This window comes from Oncorhynchus keta, chromosome 24 (assembly GCF_023373465.1).
Source record: "Oncorhynchus keta strain PuntledgeMale-10-30-2019 chromosome 24, Oket_V2, whole genome shotgun sequence".
In the NCBI taxonomy this organism is placed as follows: domain Eukaryota; kingdom Metazoa; phylum Chordata; class Actinopteri; order Salmoniformes; family Salmonidae; genus Oncorhynchus; species Oncorhynchus keta.
The window spans coordinates 23,761,825-23,780,664 of record NC_068444.1 but is presented as its reverse complement, the minus strand read 5'-3'; the positions used below and the strand labels follow the sequence as shown (position 1 = coordinate 23,780,664).

Sequence of the window (18,840 nt, the reverse complement as noted above, 5' to 3'; positions counted from 1 at the left end):
CAAAATACATAATCCGGGAGGATCCTCTTGATGGGGCTGTCCATATCGGCAGACTGTGATATGGCCATTTCTTGGAGAGACACTTTCCCCTCCAGGAGACTGTCAAACATGATGACAACACCTTCCCAACAGGTGTTGCTGGGCAGCTTCAATGTGGTGCTCTTATTCTTCTCACTTTGCTTGGTGAGGTAGATTGCTGCTTTAACTTGATGACCATTCACATACCTAACCATTTACTAGGCTCTCTTGTAGAGTCTATCCATTGTTTACAGTGCTATGATGTCCTTGAGGAGCAGATTCAATGCATGAGCAGCACAGCCAATTGGTGTGAAGTGAGTGTAGGACTCATCCACTTTAGACCAAGCAGCCTTCATGTTCACAGCATTGTCTGTCACCAGTGCCAATACCTTCTGTGGTCAGCTCATCTGTAATGTAGAGACCGGTGTAACTGTTGTCCCTTGTGTCTGTGCTCTTGTAGAATATTGGTTGAGGGGTGGAGATGATCTAGTTAATTATTCCTTGCCCACGAACATTCGACCACCCATCAGAGATGATTGCAATTACAGTCTGCTTTCTCTATGATTTGCTTGACCTTCACTTGAACTCTGTTGAATTCTTTATCCAGCAAATTAGTAGATAAAGCATGTCTGGTTGGAGGGGTGTATGCTGGGTGAAGAACATTCAGAAATATCTTCCAATACACATTGCCTGTGAGCATCAGGGGTGAGCCAGTTGCATACACAGCTCGAGCAAGACATTCATCAGCATTTCTCTTGACTATGTTCCACCACTGTGTAAAATAATCGTCTGATTTCAGAAGGACCATGAACTGTTGCTTTGTCTGTCACCAGTGCAAATACCTTCTGTGGTCCAAGGTCATTGATGACTGCCTTTAGGTGTCTGATTCATAATTTTCACCCTGAATAGTAGTAGAGGGACTTTTGTCAGAGGTTGTGAGAGCTGAGGGAACTTTATGCACTTGGCCAGATGATTCTGCATCTTTGTTGCATTCTTCACATATGATTTGGCACAGTATTTCCAAATGTACACAGCCTTAACTTCTACATTAGCTGCAGTGAAATGTCTCCACACATCAGATAGTGCCCGTGGCATTTTCCTGTAAAGATTAGGAAAGAAATCGTAAAAATCCCCAAAAACAATTCCATGTAGATAAATAGTTAAGCAGTTAGATTAAACAACTCCTTTGTAAGAGAAATGTTTTAAAATGAAACATGTATGGAAACAGGTGAATTTACACTCCTCAGTTAGCAGGCTGAAGCAAGTTAAAACCCACATGGTAGCAAAAACTAACTAGCAGAAATTGTTAACAAATTCAACATGAATTAAACACACTTTGCTGTAGGCTACTATTTACAAAAAATCATGTCATGAAAAATATGTTCACCCCACCCAGTATTGTAATGAAAATTTACCATAAAGCATGTAATCTTTGGCTCAGACAGTGTAGTAGTGTGGGCTCAATAGCATCTCATTAGTGTGCAAGATCTTGAGAATACATGTGATGGAAGAATGCACTGTGCATGCAGAGCGTTGCAATTCCATTGAATTGGGGATAGTTTAACAAAAATATGCCACAAGACCTAGAATTGTCTTGTGTGTATCCCACAAAAAAGGTTCACTGTTATAAGCTTTTTTGATGAATTTAAGCAAAATTCCCCATATTCCCTGGCTTAACGTCCCATTGTTCTTAACTGACTTGCCTAGTTAAATAAAGGTAAAATAAAAATAAATTTAAAAAATGCAAAATTTCTAGAAGAATTCCGCGAATTTACCAGAAAGTTTCCGACCCTTTGCAACCCTAGTTATGACACACACATAAAATAGCATTTGTGTATAGTTTATGGCTATGACATACTGTCCTGTATATTATGTAGCCTACGTTTACAGTACAGTAATCCAATGAATGAATATTGTCTACTGGTCAGACACTTCTGAATTGGTGAACGTCAGAGTGACCACTACTTCTAATATTGTTTGGAACAATGGTTATGTTGCGTCTCCAGTGAAGACCAGGCACACTACTGTAGCAGTACTAGAGATCGTCACATGACTCTCTGAGGCTTCTGTTGTAGCTGGTCAGTAGGTCGATAGGTTAACTGGCGCTTTGAACTCCTCGGTGTCGAACAAATTTGATTGAACAATTTAGTGGGTCTGTAATGTTTTGAGAACATGCTGTTTTCAGAAGTAGTAAGTAAGTAACCACTCTGGCAAAATCAATACTGCTCTAGTGGTCTTGGGAAATCAACTCCTGCTGTTGAACATTAAACACATAACCTAGTTAAAGGGATACTTCAGGAATTTGGCAATGAAGCCCTTTACTTCTCCAGAGTCAGATGAACTCATGGATATAATTGACATGTCTCTACATGCAGTTTGAAGGAAGTTGCTCACTAGCATTAGTGCAATTGCTAACTAGTGTTAGCACAATGACTGGAAGTCTATGGTAACTGCTAGCATGCTAGACTCCCAGTCATTCTGCTAACCCTAGTTAGCATTGGCTTACGAATTAAAGTTCCTTTTCGATAAGATGATAGCTTAGATAAATCAGAATTGAGTCTCCAGCTGGAGACTTGAAGAAGAGGCTCACTCAACAGCCTATTCGATGGAAGTTTTGAAAGGTAGCATAGGGTCATTGACAACAGTGTTATTTTTAGGAATGGCGTATCGTATCCTAGAGTTTCAGGTCAGTGATGTGCCCCCACAGCCCACACAAGCCTCTCCCCGGCCACTACAGCCTCCATCCTGTTCTCCTGGCTTCTCACCAGAGGCTCCAGCTGCCCACCCACCACCCCCTCCAATACTACCACCGTTTATGAATGAATCCTCAGGCCTTAGCTCAGATCAGATGAGAGATGAAGTAACAGAGTGTCGTACTGTTTGACTCAGGTTTTTAATTTAGCCCTCTAGTTAAGGTGCTGGGGGGTTTGAACTCTAATAAGGAAGAATGTTTCCTCTGAGTGTGCTTACTAGTCTAGTCATTAGTGGAGTAAAGTCAGCAAGGTATTAGATTAGATAGCATAGGTGAGAAGAGACACTTTGTTTGTCTTTCCTGTTTGTCTGTTTCATCAAATCCGGGGTCAGCTTGATCTTCACCCTGTTAATCCTTGAGTCTAAGCCGGGTGAGGGGGGAATTGTTTTAAGATCAAATCAAATCAAATCAAATCAAATTTATTTATATAGCCCTTCGTACATCAGCTGATATCTCAAAGTGCTGTACAGAAACCCAGCCTAAAACCCCAAACAGCAAACAATGCAGGTGTAAAAGCACGGTGGCTAGGAAAAACTCCCTAGAAAGGCCAAAACCTAGGAAGAAACCTAGAGAGGAACCGGGCTATGTGGGGTGGCCAGTCCTCTTCTGGCTGTGCCGGGTAGAGATTATAACAGAACATGACCAAGATGTTCAAATGTTCATAAATGACCAGCATGGTCGAATAATAATAAGGCAGAACAGTTGAAACTGGAGCAGCAGCAGTCAGGTGGAATGGGGACAGCAAGGAGCCATCATGTCAGGTAGTCCTGGGGCACTGTCCTAGGGCTCAGGTCCTCCGAGAGAGAGAGAAAGAAAGAGAGAATTAGAGAGAGCATATGTGGGGTGGCCAGTCCTCTTTTGGCTGTGCCGGGTGGAGATTATAACAGAACGTGGCCAAGATGTTCAAATGTTCATAAATGACCCAGCATGGTTGAATAATAGTAAGGCAGAACAGTTGAAACTGGAGCAAGATGGTCATACCAAGGGTCATTTAGCTATTTGATTTTGAATTGTAGGACCCCCTTAAGGTGTAAAATATTTCTATATATTTTTTGGGGGGAGGAAACATATTGAATTTGTCCTTACTGCTATTTGGCCATAGAAACGCATTGAATAACAGCTTCCTACATGGATAAATAGATAGTCCAAAAAAGGATCAAAAGTAAGTTTGTTCTGTAGTGTCTGTCCTATACCTGAGAGATAAGAAAGATCAGAAAACGATTTTTTCTGTATTTATTACATGTATTTAACCCCTTGTACTTCTTTTTAACAGGTACTTGGCTACCTTCAGATTGTGTTCGTGAGAGTCTCATCTTTCGTTAGAGGGGTCATAATAGTTTTTAGGCAAAACCGTTCGTTTGCTACAGATGTTTCCTTGAGAATGCCTTTTTTAAAGTGTTATCATGGTCTGACAAACACGGATTGAGATGCAGCCCAGGCTAAACAACTGATCAGTTTAAACTGATGGATTTTGATGGGGATTTTTTTATTATACCAATTATATTTCTGCAGGTGCGCGGACATCGACTCTATGGGGTTAATAGCATAATCAATACCTTTTTTGATGCTTGATTGACTTTGTTTTATCTTATTGGCCATTTAGACGAGAGGGAATATATAGGTTAGATATATAGGTTAGATGTTTGTCACTTTCTTTTATCCTGTTTTGAAAGAATATACGGATATAAAAAGACCAATAAAGACAGGAACATTGCAATATAGCTATTTAATAATAAACAGCATAGGAATGTGATCCAGGGAAGAATAGGAAGAATCAACAGGAGAGGCCAACTGCTGAGGGGAAAACAATGCAACAAGGGAAAAGCAGCTTTGGTGGGATGGACGGATGTTATTTGGCTTCACAATGACTGCTGTTTGTCATGTCAGATTGTGTAAGAATGAAGGGGGAACGACAAGGAGAGAGAGAGAGAGAAAATAATCCATGTATTATTTCCCCCCCTGTTACTTCCTTCCAGGCTGAGTCACCACTGGAGAGTGGGAAGGTCTGGAGAGAGAGAACGAGAGAGAGAGGGGAGGGAGAGAAGAAACAACCACGAGAGGAAGAGAAGACGCGACACACCACTTGTATGTGAGTGTGTGAGAGAGAGAGAGAGCGACAGCGACTGAGTGAGCTGCCGGGAGAGCGCGAGTAAGGGAGGACGAGAAACACCGCCGGCGTCGAGGCTGGGAGGCACCATGAGCGATGTCACCATCGTCAAAGAAGGCTGGGTGCAAAAAAGGGGTAAGTAGTACCTCTCCTCTTATGGGCTGTTTTGTAACCGACTGGGATGAGTGAGAGTGAGAGAGAACATGGAGATGTGTGTTTGAGAGTGAGAGAGAGAAAATGAGTAAACACATGGATGGGTGATTATTCTGTGTGTCTCCCCAGAGACAAGTGTCTTTATTATGGTTGGCTGGCTGCATTACGCCAAGGCTTCAGTCTGATTGTGTCTGAAGAGAACAGTGGGTGTATGAGAGGAGGGGAAGTGGGAGCACACAGCATGTGCCTGTAGTATGTACATGGTTTTCTGAGTGTCTGTCTGAGCTTAGCTTGCTGTGGTTGCGTGTGTGTGTGTGCGTGCGTGTTTGGCTGCTGTTGTTAAATGAAGGGGAAGGAGTGCCCCAGTGTTGATGTTGCAAGGCTGTTTTACTCCGATTTGACTTGGTCTCCCCGACTGTGTTTGGAATAGAGGCAAAATTATATTTGCCTTAAGCTGTTGTCTGCTGCCGGCTTCTGCTTCTATTAGACATGAAACAACCTCCCTTGTCCCTGACTCAATGCTGGTGTCCCTTTCTGGTCCTAGTCCTTCAGGGGTGCTGTGCTGAATCTGACATAAACCCTGAGGAGAGGAGAGAGAATTAATTTAATTCAGTTAATTAATTAATCAGTTAATTTAATAAAGTTTGTGTTAGATTTAGTTTTGAAATATTTCAGCTTTTATTTTCATTGTTTTTTATTATCTTTTTCCTGTAAAGCACATTGCGTTGTATTCCATGTCTGAAATGTGCTGTATAAATAAAGCTTGATTTGATGTTATGCACTTGGCCTGTTGCACAACAGCTCTGACATGTGAGGAGCATGTCATCTCAGGGTCGTGGGTCACTGGCCGGTTTCTCTGTTGAGATCTTTTGATGAAGATGGACAAGACATCACCCCTGGTCTACACTGGTCTTGATGCCTTGCTCACTCTCTGTCTCGGTCTCTGTCTGTTTGATGGCCTTCTATTTAACCTCAGTCTGTGCCCTGAGTGGGTGCCCTGAGTGGGTGCCCTGAGTGGGTGCCCTGGGTGGGTGCCCTCTCTGACAGATTGTGCGTGTTCAACATTTTTCTCGAACCACCTAAGAATTCTCAGTGCTGTACTAAATTAGAGACAGCCTTAGTTTGCCTTACATCCTTAGTTTGTGTGTGTGTGTGTGTCTATCCAAGCATGTGAGCTGCAATGGCACTGGCAGGCTCCAGTCACTCTTGCCACCCCATTTGGTTGAATTATGAGCCCCTAGTCCATGTCTGACACACTTGAGTTGATTTAGAAGACTCCAGGTACACTCCTCCAGCTCCTGCTCTCTCATTGAGCTGCTGCCTAAATAGATTTTTATGGACAAAATACAAGTGGTGAAGTGGATGGTCAGTGGACCTTAATGTCTGATGTGATTTGTGGGGTTTCTGACCCCTAGGGCTTCTGCTACAGACTACAGACTTATTATAATAGGATCTCTAGCAGTCTTGGTCCTCTGTAGCTTAGTTGGTAGATCATGGCGCTTGCAACGCAAGGATAGTGAGTTCGATTCCCGGGACCACCTGTATGTAAAATGTATACACACATGACTGTAAGTCACTTTGGATAAAAGCGTCTGTTAAATGGCATCTATTCTAGATGTGATGAGCCACAGTCTGTTCTGGGGTTTTAGGCCTGCAGCACAGTCACATTGTGTTCTGTCTCTAAAGCTCCCAGAGCTCATGTCTGTCTATCAAAATGGAATGCAGCTTTTTAGGAGGCGTCTGCATGCAATTTTCCAGACCATAGTACAGAACCATTATTCCAATGCTTTTGTGGTCTTACACAGTGTCAAGGCTTGCAGTTTAAGTGCTATTTGATGGTATTGAAGTATTGATCCACTCAAAGCAGAATTAGCCTAAACCAAGAAATTAGCTTAAGGACAAAGCTTGTTTTTCATCAGACATGATTGAATCAAGGCTTTAAGCTCTGCAAGGGATTCCAGTGAAATGCATGGGGGGAGCAATCAGAGGCACGGGTGGGAGCGAGAGTGCTGTTGAGTTATCTGGGAAATGTCTGAACCTTAGAGCTTTATAATGCTAGCTGTGCAGAGGTCATGTGAGTGTGCAGCCGTTGCATCGGTTTCAATGCAAATCACACGGGTAGGTGAGTGAAAAATAATGTAGTGTATGACACAACACCGTTTGAGCACAGTTGTAAGATTAAGCATAATCACACCGTGTGTGTGTGTGAGTCAACTTCTCGGAGCCTCCCAGATGTGCACATGCTCCAGCGCTGTCCATTCCATCCCATATAAAGCCATGTGGGAACCTGGGGGATCCGTTCAAACTTCCCTCCCTCCCTCCCTAGGAGGGGAGGGGCCACGCCTTCCTCCAGCCATGCAGCCTGCAGATGGGGAGACGAGAGGAGCCTCGGCCCTAAGCTGCCTGGGAAACAGAGCACGTTTGTTGGGCTTGGACTCCGGCCAACATGACCTTGTTCACCCTCTCTTTCTCTGCCCCTCCCTCTCCTCTCTCCATCCTTCGCTCATCTATTTTCCCTCCGCGCTCTGTCCCACTCCATTCTAACCGCCTGCCTTCCTGCTTGTGTTTCCCTTGCTGCAGTAAAGTTATTTTGTCCCTGGCCTGACACAGGCTGTGTCTACTGGGTGAGTTTGTGAAAACAGAGCTGTGATACAAGGGGAAAGGGGGGCGTCTGGCGGTGACATAATTTCCTGTTTACGGACCAGCTGAATGGGTCTCTCTGAGAGGGGGCCAGCTGAAGAGAGGATGATTGACCAGCTCCTCTGTCCTCCTCCCTGCATTACATCCCTCCATCCATCCATGCTCTCACACTCAATTCACTAAGTGCTGATTGAACTCTGGGCCAATGATGTCCTCATCCCCTGGAAGCAGCAGATCGGAGACGAAGGTAGAACAATACACTACTAGGCTCTATTCAGTCCAAATCTGTAAACGGGTTTCCCTGTTCAATCAAAAGCAGCATTCTTCCATATGTGTATTATTGTAACCCAAAGTGAATTGTTTTCAGCTACTTCCTGAAATCCGGTCACTGGGTTTGATGTCCAACTGCTTCTGGGGCTCACTTATAGACATGTATTAATATAATTCGATGACTTTTGCAGTGTGGATCTCCTAGATATCTCCCTCACAGATCTACATGGATTCTTTCTAGCATATGGTGAAGCACAGAGGGAAATGGATGGCATCTGCACCATTCAGATAAGCATCCCACATGGCCCCCTTGGATTGGTTCTGGATGGCGTGTCTGTGTCATCATCTCTGGTTAAGAGCAGACCTCTGTGTGTGTGTGTGTGTGTGTGTGTGTGTGTGTGTGTGTGTGTGTGTGTGTGTGTGTGTGTGTGTGTGTGTGTGTGTGTGTGTGTGTGTGTGTGTGTGTGTGTGTGTGTGTGTGCATAATGAGTGCTCTGGGGCTGCTGGGATCACATGGCTGCTCTGCTGCGGTCTCAGTCAGAACAGTGATGGAACACTGTGTACTGCTGCAGGGGTTATGACTGGGGAAAAATGGGAGTGGGGGTGGGAGGGGGTGGAAGCTGTGCGGAGGCATGAATGAAGCTCTGTCTCACGCTCTCTCTGACTCTGACCTTGGTGGTACCAGCTCTGCTGACTGTGCTGTACCTTCAGTCACCTCTGGCAGGGAGAACCCATCTGACCCCATACAGAGCAACACTTCAGTGGCCATTGCACCACTCCTCTGGCTCCCCTCTCTCCCCCTCTGCCCAGGCCTCATGGTGGGGTGTGGTGGGGTGGGGGCTGCTAGTGTGAACTCCCTGGATATCTCCTCCATGACTCAGAAGAAAGTGAGACACAGACAGCAGCCAATGTGATGTGACCTGTCTGGTCAGTTTCCATAATTTGCTATCAACTTATCACACTTATGGTACATGTCTAGCTGCTCCTACCCTCTCCAAGAGCACTAGTAGATAATACAGTGTGGCTTCACTACTATCAGACCTGTCTGCCTCCAGTCTTGTCCTCATGATGGGCCCCAGCGTGCGTCTGCCTGCCTGGTAGCGCGTTCCATCTACGCATATTAAGTGGAGGAGTGCAGCCTCCACAGTCACGACTCAGCCTTTCGTGCGTGTCTGTGTGATGCATCAAGGACACACACGCACACAGACAGACTTACTGTATATACAGAAAATTATCTGTCTGGCTGTCTCTCTAGCTGGCTGGCTGTCTGTCTGGATGGGAGAGGTCTTGCTTGCTGACTGGCTGGGTGGCTTGCTGGCAGTCTTGTACGTGACTAGCTGGCTGGGAGAGATCTTGCTTGCTCACTGTCTTTCTGGCTGGCTGGCTGGCTGGCTGGCTGGTTGGCTGTCTGGTAGAGTTCTTGCTTGCTGTCTGGAGAGGTCTTACTTGCTAGCTGATTGGGAGAGGTCTTGTTTGCTGGCTTTCTCTGATTAGCTGGCTGACTGGCTGGGAGAGGTCTTGCTTGCTGACTGACTGGCTGGCTGGCTGGCAGTCTTGTCTAACTAGCTGGCTGGGAGAGGTCTTGCTTGCTCACTGTCTTTCTGGCTAGCTGGGAGTGGTCTTACTTGCTGGCTGACTGGGAGAGGTCTTGATGCTGGCTGTCTGTCTGACTAGCTGGCTGACTGGGTGAGGTTTTGCTGGCTGTCTGTCTGACTGGCTGGGAGAGTTCTTGTTTGCTGCTGTCCAGGGAGGGGTGCAGACCAGAGGAACAGGGTTAGGGTGCTGCTGACTCACGGCCCAATCCAGAACCGTGTGTGTGTGTGTGTGTGTGTGTGTGTGTGTGTGTGTGTGTGTGTGTGTGTGTGTGTGTGTGTGTGTGTGTGTGTGTGTGTGTGTGTGTGTGTGTGTGTGTGTCTGGCCCAGGGCCGGCCTTCTCTAATGATTGTGCTGCATTATTATTAGTCATCAGCCTGCTGACTGATGTGGTCCATGTGTTCTGATCCTCAGATAGTGGATCACATAGTACTAGACTCAGTGCTCTTCATGTTGCTCTTCCCTCATCCATCCCTCAGTCCAAACTGTACTCTGTGTGTGTAAACGTCTGCTGCGTGTCTTGTCTGTATGTTGAGCCCTGTCTGAGCAGGAGAGAGGAGGACTAGGGAGGTTGGGGTGTGATGCATTTAGACTCTAAATGCTATTGCCATGTCTGTGTTGAGGGTTGAAGTGCTTGATCTTTACCAAATGCCCAGCATGTGCTTACTCTTACTTTGTACTTGTAACCTGTAGCAGGAAATGTATAGGACAGGATCAATATCAATATGACATGTAATTTAATGTCTGTAGGCTACATGTTTCAAACAGACCACCATAGTCCCTGTGCCCAAGAAAGCGAAGGTAACCTGCCTAAATGATTGCACTCACGTCGGTAGCCATGAAGTGCTTTGAAAGCCTTGTCATGGCTCAGATCAACACCATCATGCCGGGAAACCCTAGACCCACTCCGCTTCAGTTACCGCCCCAACAGATCCACAGAGGACCCGATCTCAATCGCACTCCACACTGCCCTTTTTCACCTGGGCAAAAGGAACAGCTATGTGAGAATGCTGTTCATTGACTACAGCACAGCGTTCAACACCAGAGTGCCCACAAACTCATCACTAAGATAAGGATCCTGGGACTAAAGCTCTCCCTCTGCGACTGGATCCTGGACTTCTTGATGGGCCGCCCCCAAGTGGTAAGGGTAGGCAACAACACAGCTGCCACGCTGATCCTAAACACTGGGGCCCCTCAGGGGTGTGTGCTTAGTCCCCTCCTGTACTCCCTGTTCACCCATGACTGCGTGACCAAGCACGACTCCAACACCATCATTAAGTTTGCTGACGACACAACAGTGGTAGGCCTGATCACCGACAACGATGAGACGGCCTATAGGGAGGAGGTCGGAGAACTGGAAGTGTGGCCACACCAACAACCTCTCCCTCAATGTGAGCAAGACAAAGGATCTCCCTGTTTATCCCATGACTGCGTGGCCAAGCATGACTCCAACACCATCATTAAGTTTGCTGACGACACAACAGTGGTAGGCCTGATCACCGACAACGATGAGACAGCCTATAGGGAGGAGGTCGGAGAACTGGAAGTGTGGCCACACCAACAACCTCTCCCTCAATGTGAGTAAGACAAAGGATCTGATCGTAGACTACAGGAAAAGAGGGGCTGGACAGGCCCCCATTCACATCGACAGGGCTGTAGTGGACTGGGTTGAGAGTTTCAAGTTCCTTGGTGTCCACATCACCAACAAACTATCATGGTCCAAACACACCAAGCCTGTTGTGAAGAGGGCACGACAATACCTTTTCCCCCTCAGGAGACTAAAAAGATTTGGCATGGGTCCCCAGATCCTCAAAAAGTTGCACCATCGAGAGCATCTTGACTGGTTGCATCACCGCCTGGTATGGCAACTGCTCGGCATCTGACTGTAAGGCACTACAGAGGGTAGTGTGTACGGCCCAGTACATCACTGGGGCCAAGCTTCCTGACATCCAGGACCTATATCCTGGATGTCAGGAAGCTTGGCCCCAGTGATGTACTAGGCGGTGTCAGAGGAATGCCCAAAACATTGTCAAAGACTCCACAATCACCCAAGTCATAGACTGTTGTCTCTGCTACCGCATGGCAAGTGGTACCGGAGCGCCAAGTCTAGGACCAAAAGGCTCCTTAACGCTTCAACCACCAAGCCATAAGACTGCTGAAAGCCATACATTGACCCCCCCACCCCCACCCCACCCCTTTGTTTTTACACTGCTGCTACTCGCTGTTTTATATCTATGCATAGTCACTTTACCTCGACTAACCTGTACTCCCGCACATTGACTCGGTACCAGTACCCCTTGTATATAGCCTCGTTATTGTTATGTAATTTTCTTATGTTACTTTAAAAAAAGAAATCACTTTAGTTTATTAAGTAGATATTCTTCTTAACTCTATTTCTTGAACTGCATTGTTGGTTATGGGCTTGTAAGTAAGCATTTCAAGGTAAGGTCTACACTCGTTGTATTCGGCACATGTGACAAATAAAATGAGATGTTTGATTTGATTGATTAAGGCTTACTGAATGAAAAGCTTGCTTTGATAAAGTTGGCTATATTAGTTGTAACAGTCTAATGATAATGGAAGAGTTATTACTGGCCATACACTAGAGAAGTAACAGAGCATTCCTCCCAAAAGGAGCCTCAAAGTTAGTTTTTTCAGAGAAACACTCTACTTTTTAATTAGCAAATGGTTATTTTCATCTAGATAGTCAACATAATTTCCCATTATCTCCTTTCTCTCCTCTCTGAATGAGACTGTAACTCTCACTGAAGACATATTTCACTGTCTGCAGTCAACACATTTATCAAAGTAGTCAGAACAACAACAGGGATGCATCGAGCAGCTTAAATTACTTCATTAGAACATTCCTCTCCCTCATTAAACATTCCTGGAATGTTCTGTCTGCTTGCTATCATCACTGGCACTCAATCATCTTCCGCCTTCCGTCATACCATCCAGAGAGTCTTCTCACTCATTCTCTAGATCCAGTATCCCCCTGCAGGGCTAATATCCACAGCATAGACCAGCTTAAATTTCAAGATGGTACATGCTGGTCTATGCTGGTCATGCTGGTGTGACCAACATGGCCAAGCTCGTTAGGCTGGCTGACCAGCTGGTGATGCTGGTGACCAGCTCATGCTGGTATGCTTGTGACCAGCTCATGCTTTTACTGGATGCTGTTGATGCTAGTATGCTGTTGCCCAGTTTATGCTGGTATGCTGTTGACCAAGCTGGTCTATACTGGTCCAACATGGTCTAGCTCAGGGATGGGCAACTTTGATGGGAGTGGGGCCACAAAAAAGTGAACTCATGAGGGGCCGCAGTGGCTCACGTGTCTGAAAACCCGCATCCATACCCACACATGCAGTCAGAACTGGCCCTAGCCTTTTGGGGGCCCTAAGCAACATTTTGTTGTCCCCCCATTTGACCATGATTACTACAAATGGATATGGTCTAGTGGCCAGCTAACATACCAATCTAAAAATGTTTTGCTTTAATGGGCTAATTGAGTGACAGTCAGTGACTGACATAACGTAACTGCTGATGCACAAACACATTTTGAAATTGTGCCTTGTGTATCCTACTATTCTAACTCTAAACAGTAAGTTGAGAGCAAGACTGAGTTCCCTTTTGTTCCGTGGGCCTACAAAAGAGGGGCTGCCAGTTACCCATCCCAGGTCTAGCTGGTCAAGCTGGTCTGGCAAAACCACACCTATTATCATATTTCCCAGCATGCTCTATTACAGTTAGATTTTTCAATATCTTTTTGGTTTGTTGTGTTTTTGCATGTACATTGATTTGATGAATTAATCTTATTCTACACAAAGATAAATAACATACATTTTGGTGGACTTATTAGTTGGACTTATTGCACACGGTACTGAAATGGTTGTTCCCATTTTGATGGTTTAGGTAGTCTTATTTACTCCTCTTTCTAACCCTAGCAGTCATTCTGAATGCAGATTGTGGGCGAATAAAAGTTTAAATAGTTGGATACCAACATTTTAATAGGAATAAAACATCACTTTGCAAGCCAGCAGAATGTGACTTGCAGGCCTGTTTTGGCCACTGTATTAGGGAAAAACGAAGCCCTCAAATGAAGGCCTTATGATATGTCATGCACTGTCTTTAAATAATAAAGCACTTCGATGCTGGTCACCAATGTCCAAAACCCATCGAAGTCACCAGCGTAGGCACCAGCAAAGGCACCAGCAAAAACACAAAGCACCAGCGAAAACCCAGCGAAGGCAGGTGACCAGCATAATCAGCCTATTCTGGTCTATGCTGTTTTTTTCAGCAGGGATGTTCTATAGCAGGGCTGCCCAACCGTCTTCTTGGAGATCTACCGTTCTGTGGGTTTTCAGTCCAACCCTAATTTAACACACCTGATTCTACTAATTACCTGCTCAAACAGACCTTAACTAACTGAATCAGATATGCTAAATTAGGGTTGGACTGAAAACCTACAGGAAAGTAGATCTCCAGGAAGAGTGTTGGAAACCCCTGTTCTATAGGGTTCCATTGGTACGTATTACCAGGCCCTTGTTTCTCTGCTCATATGCTGGCTCAAACTTGGTGTTTGAGTTGCAGGATCATAGAGTTCACTCCTGTAATGATGAGCTCAATGTCAAGAGTCTGATGACTCAAGAGTTAGGAGGAAAGAGAAGGAGTGAGTGGGGGAGAGAGACCACTCAGCCATGTCTGTCTGTGCTCTTTCCCTGTCCAGTGCTCAGGTTTCAGGGCAGACAGGACAGGACCTCTGTTCAGGGTCTTATCAGGGACGGACATCTTGGCTAGTGTGACCGTGTCAGCTGCCACCCGCTTGAATGTTGCCATTGAAGGGGAAAAGGAGCAGGGGGTGGCCCATACCTATGGCACTGTTAGGCTGATCCTCGGTCTGGGGGGCAAGGCTTAGAGGCGAGCTGTAGGAATGGAGGCTGGTTTGACTCAAGATGTTATTACTTTTTTGGTTCAACCTCTGAGGAACACTCTTGGTATTGATTGGCTTTGGCTAAACTCATGGGTGTCGATCTGAGAGAACACGTTGTACCCCGGAACGGGTCTCTTGCTTGAAACGGCCTTTTACACAAAGCTCAATGACTTTAAATGGAACCATGAGTAAACCTGTAGGAAACGTTTTACTGAAGCAGAGAGGGAATGTTTTTTACTGTTCTTCAACAACGTACAACTGTCAGCCTGTGTTAAAATATGCTTAAAATTATTAAAAGGCAAACAAGTGATTGCGTTGAGTTGTTTTTGGGAAATTAACATAGACATGGTTTTAAAAAGGTAGTGGTAATATTACATTCAGTTCCGAAATTTGTAGGAGCCTTAACTTACCCTGTCCTGCTGCTCAACTTAATAACTTACCCTGTCCTGCAGCTCAACTTAATAACTTACCCTGTCCTGCAGCTCAACTTAATAACTTACCCTGTCCTGCAGCTCAACTTAACTTACCCTGTCCTGCTGCTCAACTTAATAACTTACCCTGTCCTGCAGCTCAACTTAATAACTTACCCTGTCCTGCAGCTCAACTTAATAACTTACCCTGTCCTGCAGCTCAACTTAATAACTTACCCTGTCCTGCAGCTCAACTTAACTTACCCTGTCCTGCAGCTCAACTTAATAACTTACCCTGTCCTGCGGCTCAACTTAACTTACCCTGTCCTGCAGCTCAACTTAATAACTTACCCTGTCCTGCGGCTCAACTTAATAACTTACCCTGTCCTGCTGCTCAACTTAACAACTTACCCTGTCCTGCGGCTCAACTTAACTTACCCTGTCCTGCAGCTCAACTTAACTTACCCTGTCCTGCGGCTCAACTTAACTTACCCTGTCATGCGGCTCAACTTAACTTACCCTGTCATGCAGCTCAACTTAACTTACCCTGTCCTGCGGCTCAACTTAATAACTTACCCTGTCCTGCGGCTCAACTTAATAACTTACCCTGTCCTGCGGCTCAACTTAACTTACCCTGTCCTGCGGCTCAACTTAACTTACCCTGTCCTGCGGCTCAACTTAATAACTTACCCTGTCCTGCTGCTCAACTTAATAACTTACCCTGTCCTGCGGCTCAACTTAATAACCTACCCTGTCCTGCTGCTCAACTTAATAACTTACCCTGTCCTGCTGCTCAACTTAATAACTTACCCTGTCCTGCTGCTCAACTTAATAACCTACCCTGTCCTGCTGCTCAACTTAATAACTTACCCTGTCCTGCTGCTCAACTTAATAACTTACCCTGTCCTGCTGCTCAACTTAATAACTTACCCTGTCCTGCTGCTCAACTTAATAACTTACCCTGTCCTGCTGCTCAACTTAATAACTTACCCTGTCCTGCTGCTCAACTTAATAACTTACCCTGTCCTGCTGCTCAGGTTAATAACTTACCCTGTCCTGCTGCTCAACTTAATAACTTACCCTGTCCTGCTGCTCAACTTAATAACTTACCCTGTCCTGCTGCTCAACTTAATAACCTACCCTGTCCTGCTGCTCAACTTAATAACTTACCCTGTCCTGCTGCTCAACTTAATAACTTACCCTGTCCTGCTGCTCAACTTAATAACTTACCCTGTCCTGCTGCTCAACTGTCCTGCTGCTCAACTTAATAACTTACCCTGTCCTGCTGCTCAACTTAATAACTTACCCTGTCCTGCTGCTCAACTGTCCTGCTGCTCAACTTAATAACTTACCCTGTCCTGCTGCTCAACTTAATAACTTACCCTGTCCTGCTGCTCAACTTAATAACTTACCCTGTCCTGCTGCTCAACTTAATAACTTACCCTGTCCTGCTGCTCAACTTAATAACTTACCCTGTCCTGCTGCTCAACCTTACCCTGTCCTGCTGCTCAACTGTTCTGCTGCTCAACTTAATAACTTAACCTGTCCTGCGGTTCAACTAACTTACCCTGTCCTGCTGCTCAACTTAATAACTTACCCTGTCCTGCTGCTCAACTTAATAACTTACCCTGTCCTGCTGCTCAACTTAATAACTTACCCTGTCCTGCTGCTCAACTTAATAACCGACCCTGTCCTGCTGCTCAACTTAATAACCGACCCTGTCCTGCTGCTCAACTTAATAACTTACCCTGTCCTGCTGCTCAACTTAATAACCGACCCATGTCCTGCTGCTCAACTTAATAACCGACCCTGTCCTGCTGCTCAACTTAATAACCGACCCTGTCCTGCTGCTCAACTTAATAACTTACCCTGTCCTGCTGCTCAACTTAATAACTTACCCTGTCCTGCTGCTCAACTTAATAACTTACCCTGTCCTGCGGCTCAACTAATAACTTACCCTGTCCTGCTGCTCAACTTAATTAACCCTGTCCTGCTGCTCAACTTAATAACTTACCCTGTCCTGCTGCTCAACTTAATAACTTACCCTGTCCTGCTGCTCAACTTAATAACTTACCCTGTCCTGCTGCTCAACTTAATAACTTACCCTGTCCTGCTGCTCAACTTAATAACTTACCCTGTCCTGCTGCTCAACTTAATAACTTACCCTGTCCTGCTGCTCAACTTAATAACTTACCCTGTCCTGCTGCTCAACTTAATAACTTACCCTGTCCTGCTGCTCAACTTAATAACTTACCCTGTCCTGCTGTTCAACTTAACTTACCCTGTCCTGCTGCTCAACTTAATAACTTACCCTGTCCTGCTGCTCAACTAACTTACCCTGTCCTGCTGCTCAACTCTTAATAACTTACCCTGTCCTGCTGCTCAACTTAATAACTTACCCTGTCCTGCTGCTCAACTGTCCTGCTGCTCAACTTAATAACTTACCCTGTCCTGCTGCTCAACTTAATAACCCCTGTCCTGCTGCTCAACTTAATAACTTACCCTGTCCTGCTGCTCAACTTAATAACTTACCCTGTCCTGCTGCTCAACTTAATAACTTACCCTGTCCTGCTGCTCAACTTAATAACTTACCCTGTCCTGCTGCTCAACTTAATAACTTACCCTGTCCTGCTGCTCAACTGTCCTGCTGCTCAACTTAATAACTTACCCTGTCCTGCTGCTCAACTTAATAACTTACCCTGTCCTGCTGCTCAACTTAATAACTTACCCTGTCCTGCTGCTCAACTTAATAACTTACCCTGTCCTGCTGCTCAACTTAATAACTTACCCTGTCCTGCTGCTCAACTTAATAACTTACCCTGTCCTGCTGCTCAACTTAATAACTTAACCTGTTCTGCTGCTCAACTTAATAACTTAACCTGTCTGCGGTCAACTGTCCTGCGGCTCAACTTAATAACTTACCCTGTCCTGCTGCTCAACCTTACCCTGTCCTGCTGCTCAACTTAATAACTTACCCTGTCCTGCTGCTCAACTTAATAACCGACCCTGTCCTGCTGCTCAACTTAATAACCGACCCTGTCCTGCTGCTCAACTTAATAACTTACCCTGTCCTGCTGCTCAACTTAATAACCGACCCATGTCCTGCTGCTCAACTTAATAACCGACCCTGTCCTGCTGCTCAACTTAATAACCGACCCTGTCCTGCTGCTCAACTTAATAACTTACCCTGTCCTGCTGCTCAACTTAATAACTTACCCTGTCCTGCTGCTCAACTTAATAACTTACCCTGTCCTGCGGCTCAACTTAATAACTTACCCTGTCCTGCGGCTCAACTTAATTACTTACCCTGTCCTGCTGCTCAACTTAATAACTTACCCTGTCCTGCTGCTCAACTTAATTACTTACCCTGTCCTGCTGCTCAACTTAATAACTTACCCTGTCCTGCGGCTCAACTTAACTTACCCTGTCCTGCTGCTCAACTTAACTTACCCTGTCCTGCAGCTCAACTTAATAACCTACCCTCTCCTGCGGCTCAACTTAACTTACCCTGTCCTGCTGCTCAACTTAACTTACCCTGTCCTGCTGCTCAACTTAACTTACCCTGTCCTGCTGCTCAACTTAATAACTTACCCTGTCCTGCAGCTCAACTTAATAACTTACCCTGTCCTGCTGCTCAACTTAATAACTTACCCTGTCCTGCGGCTCAACTTAATAACTTACGCTGTCCTGCTGCTCAACTTAATAACTTACCCTGTCCTGCTGCTCAACTTAACTTACCCTGTCCTGCGGCTCAAGTTACCCCATACCCGGGTTGTGCCAAGATACTTTTTTGCAGAAGCTATGTGTTCAAAACTGCGATGTTTACATGAATTTGTATTATTTCCAGGGATACACAGCATCCTGAAATATATGTAGATCTTTGTCAGAAATAAAATGATATTTCCCTTGATACATTGATGCTGCCACTAGGCACCATCGCAACTATAGAACCATACAGTATAGAAGT

The 18,840-nt window shown here is 45.3% G+C and overlaps 1 protein-coding gene across 2 annotated transcripts in view; it reads left to right on the top strand.

Annotated features, from left to right (window-relative positions):
• akt3a (v-akt murine thymoma viral oncogene homolog 3a) overlaps positions 1–18,840 on the top strand; it is a 142,602-nt gene that overhangs the window by 12,720 nt on the left and 111,042 nt on the right. For both annotated transcript variants that reach the window (XM_052477995.1, XM_052477994.1), the window contains exon 2: positions 4,747–5,012. In XM_052477995.1, coding sequence (XP_052333955.1) covers positions 4,967–5,012 — 46 coding nt within the window. In that variant the 5' untranslated portion in view covers positions 4,747–4,966. The remainder of the gene's footprint in view (positions 1–4,746; positions 5,013–18,840) is intronic.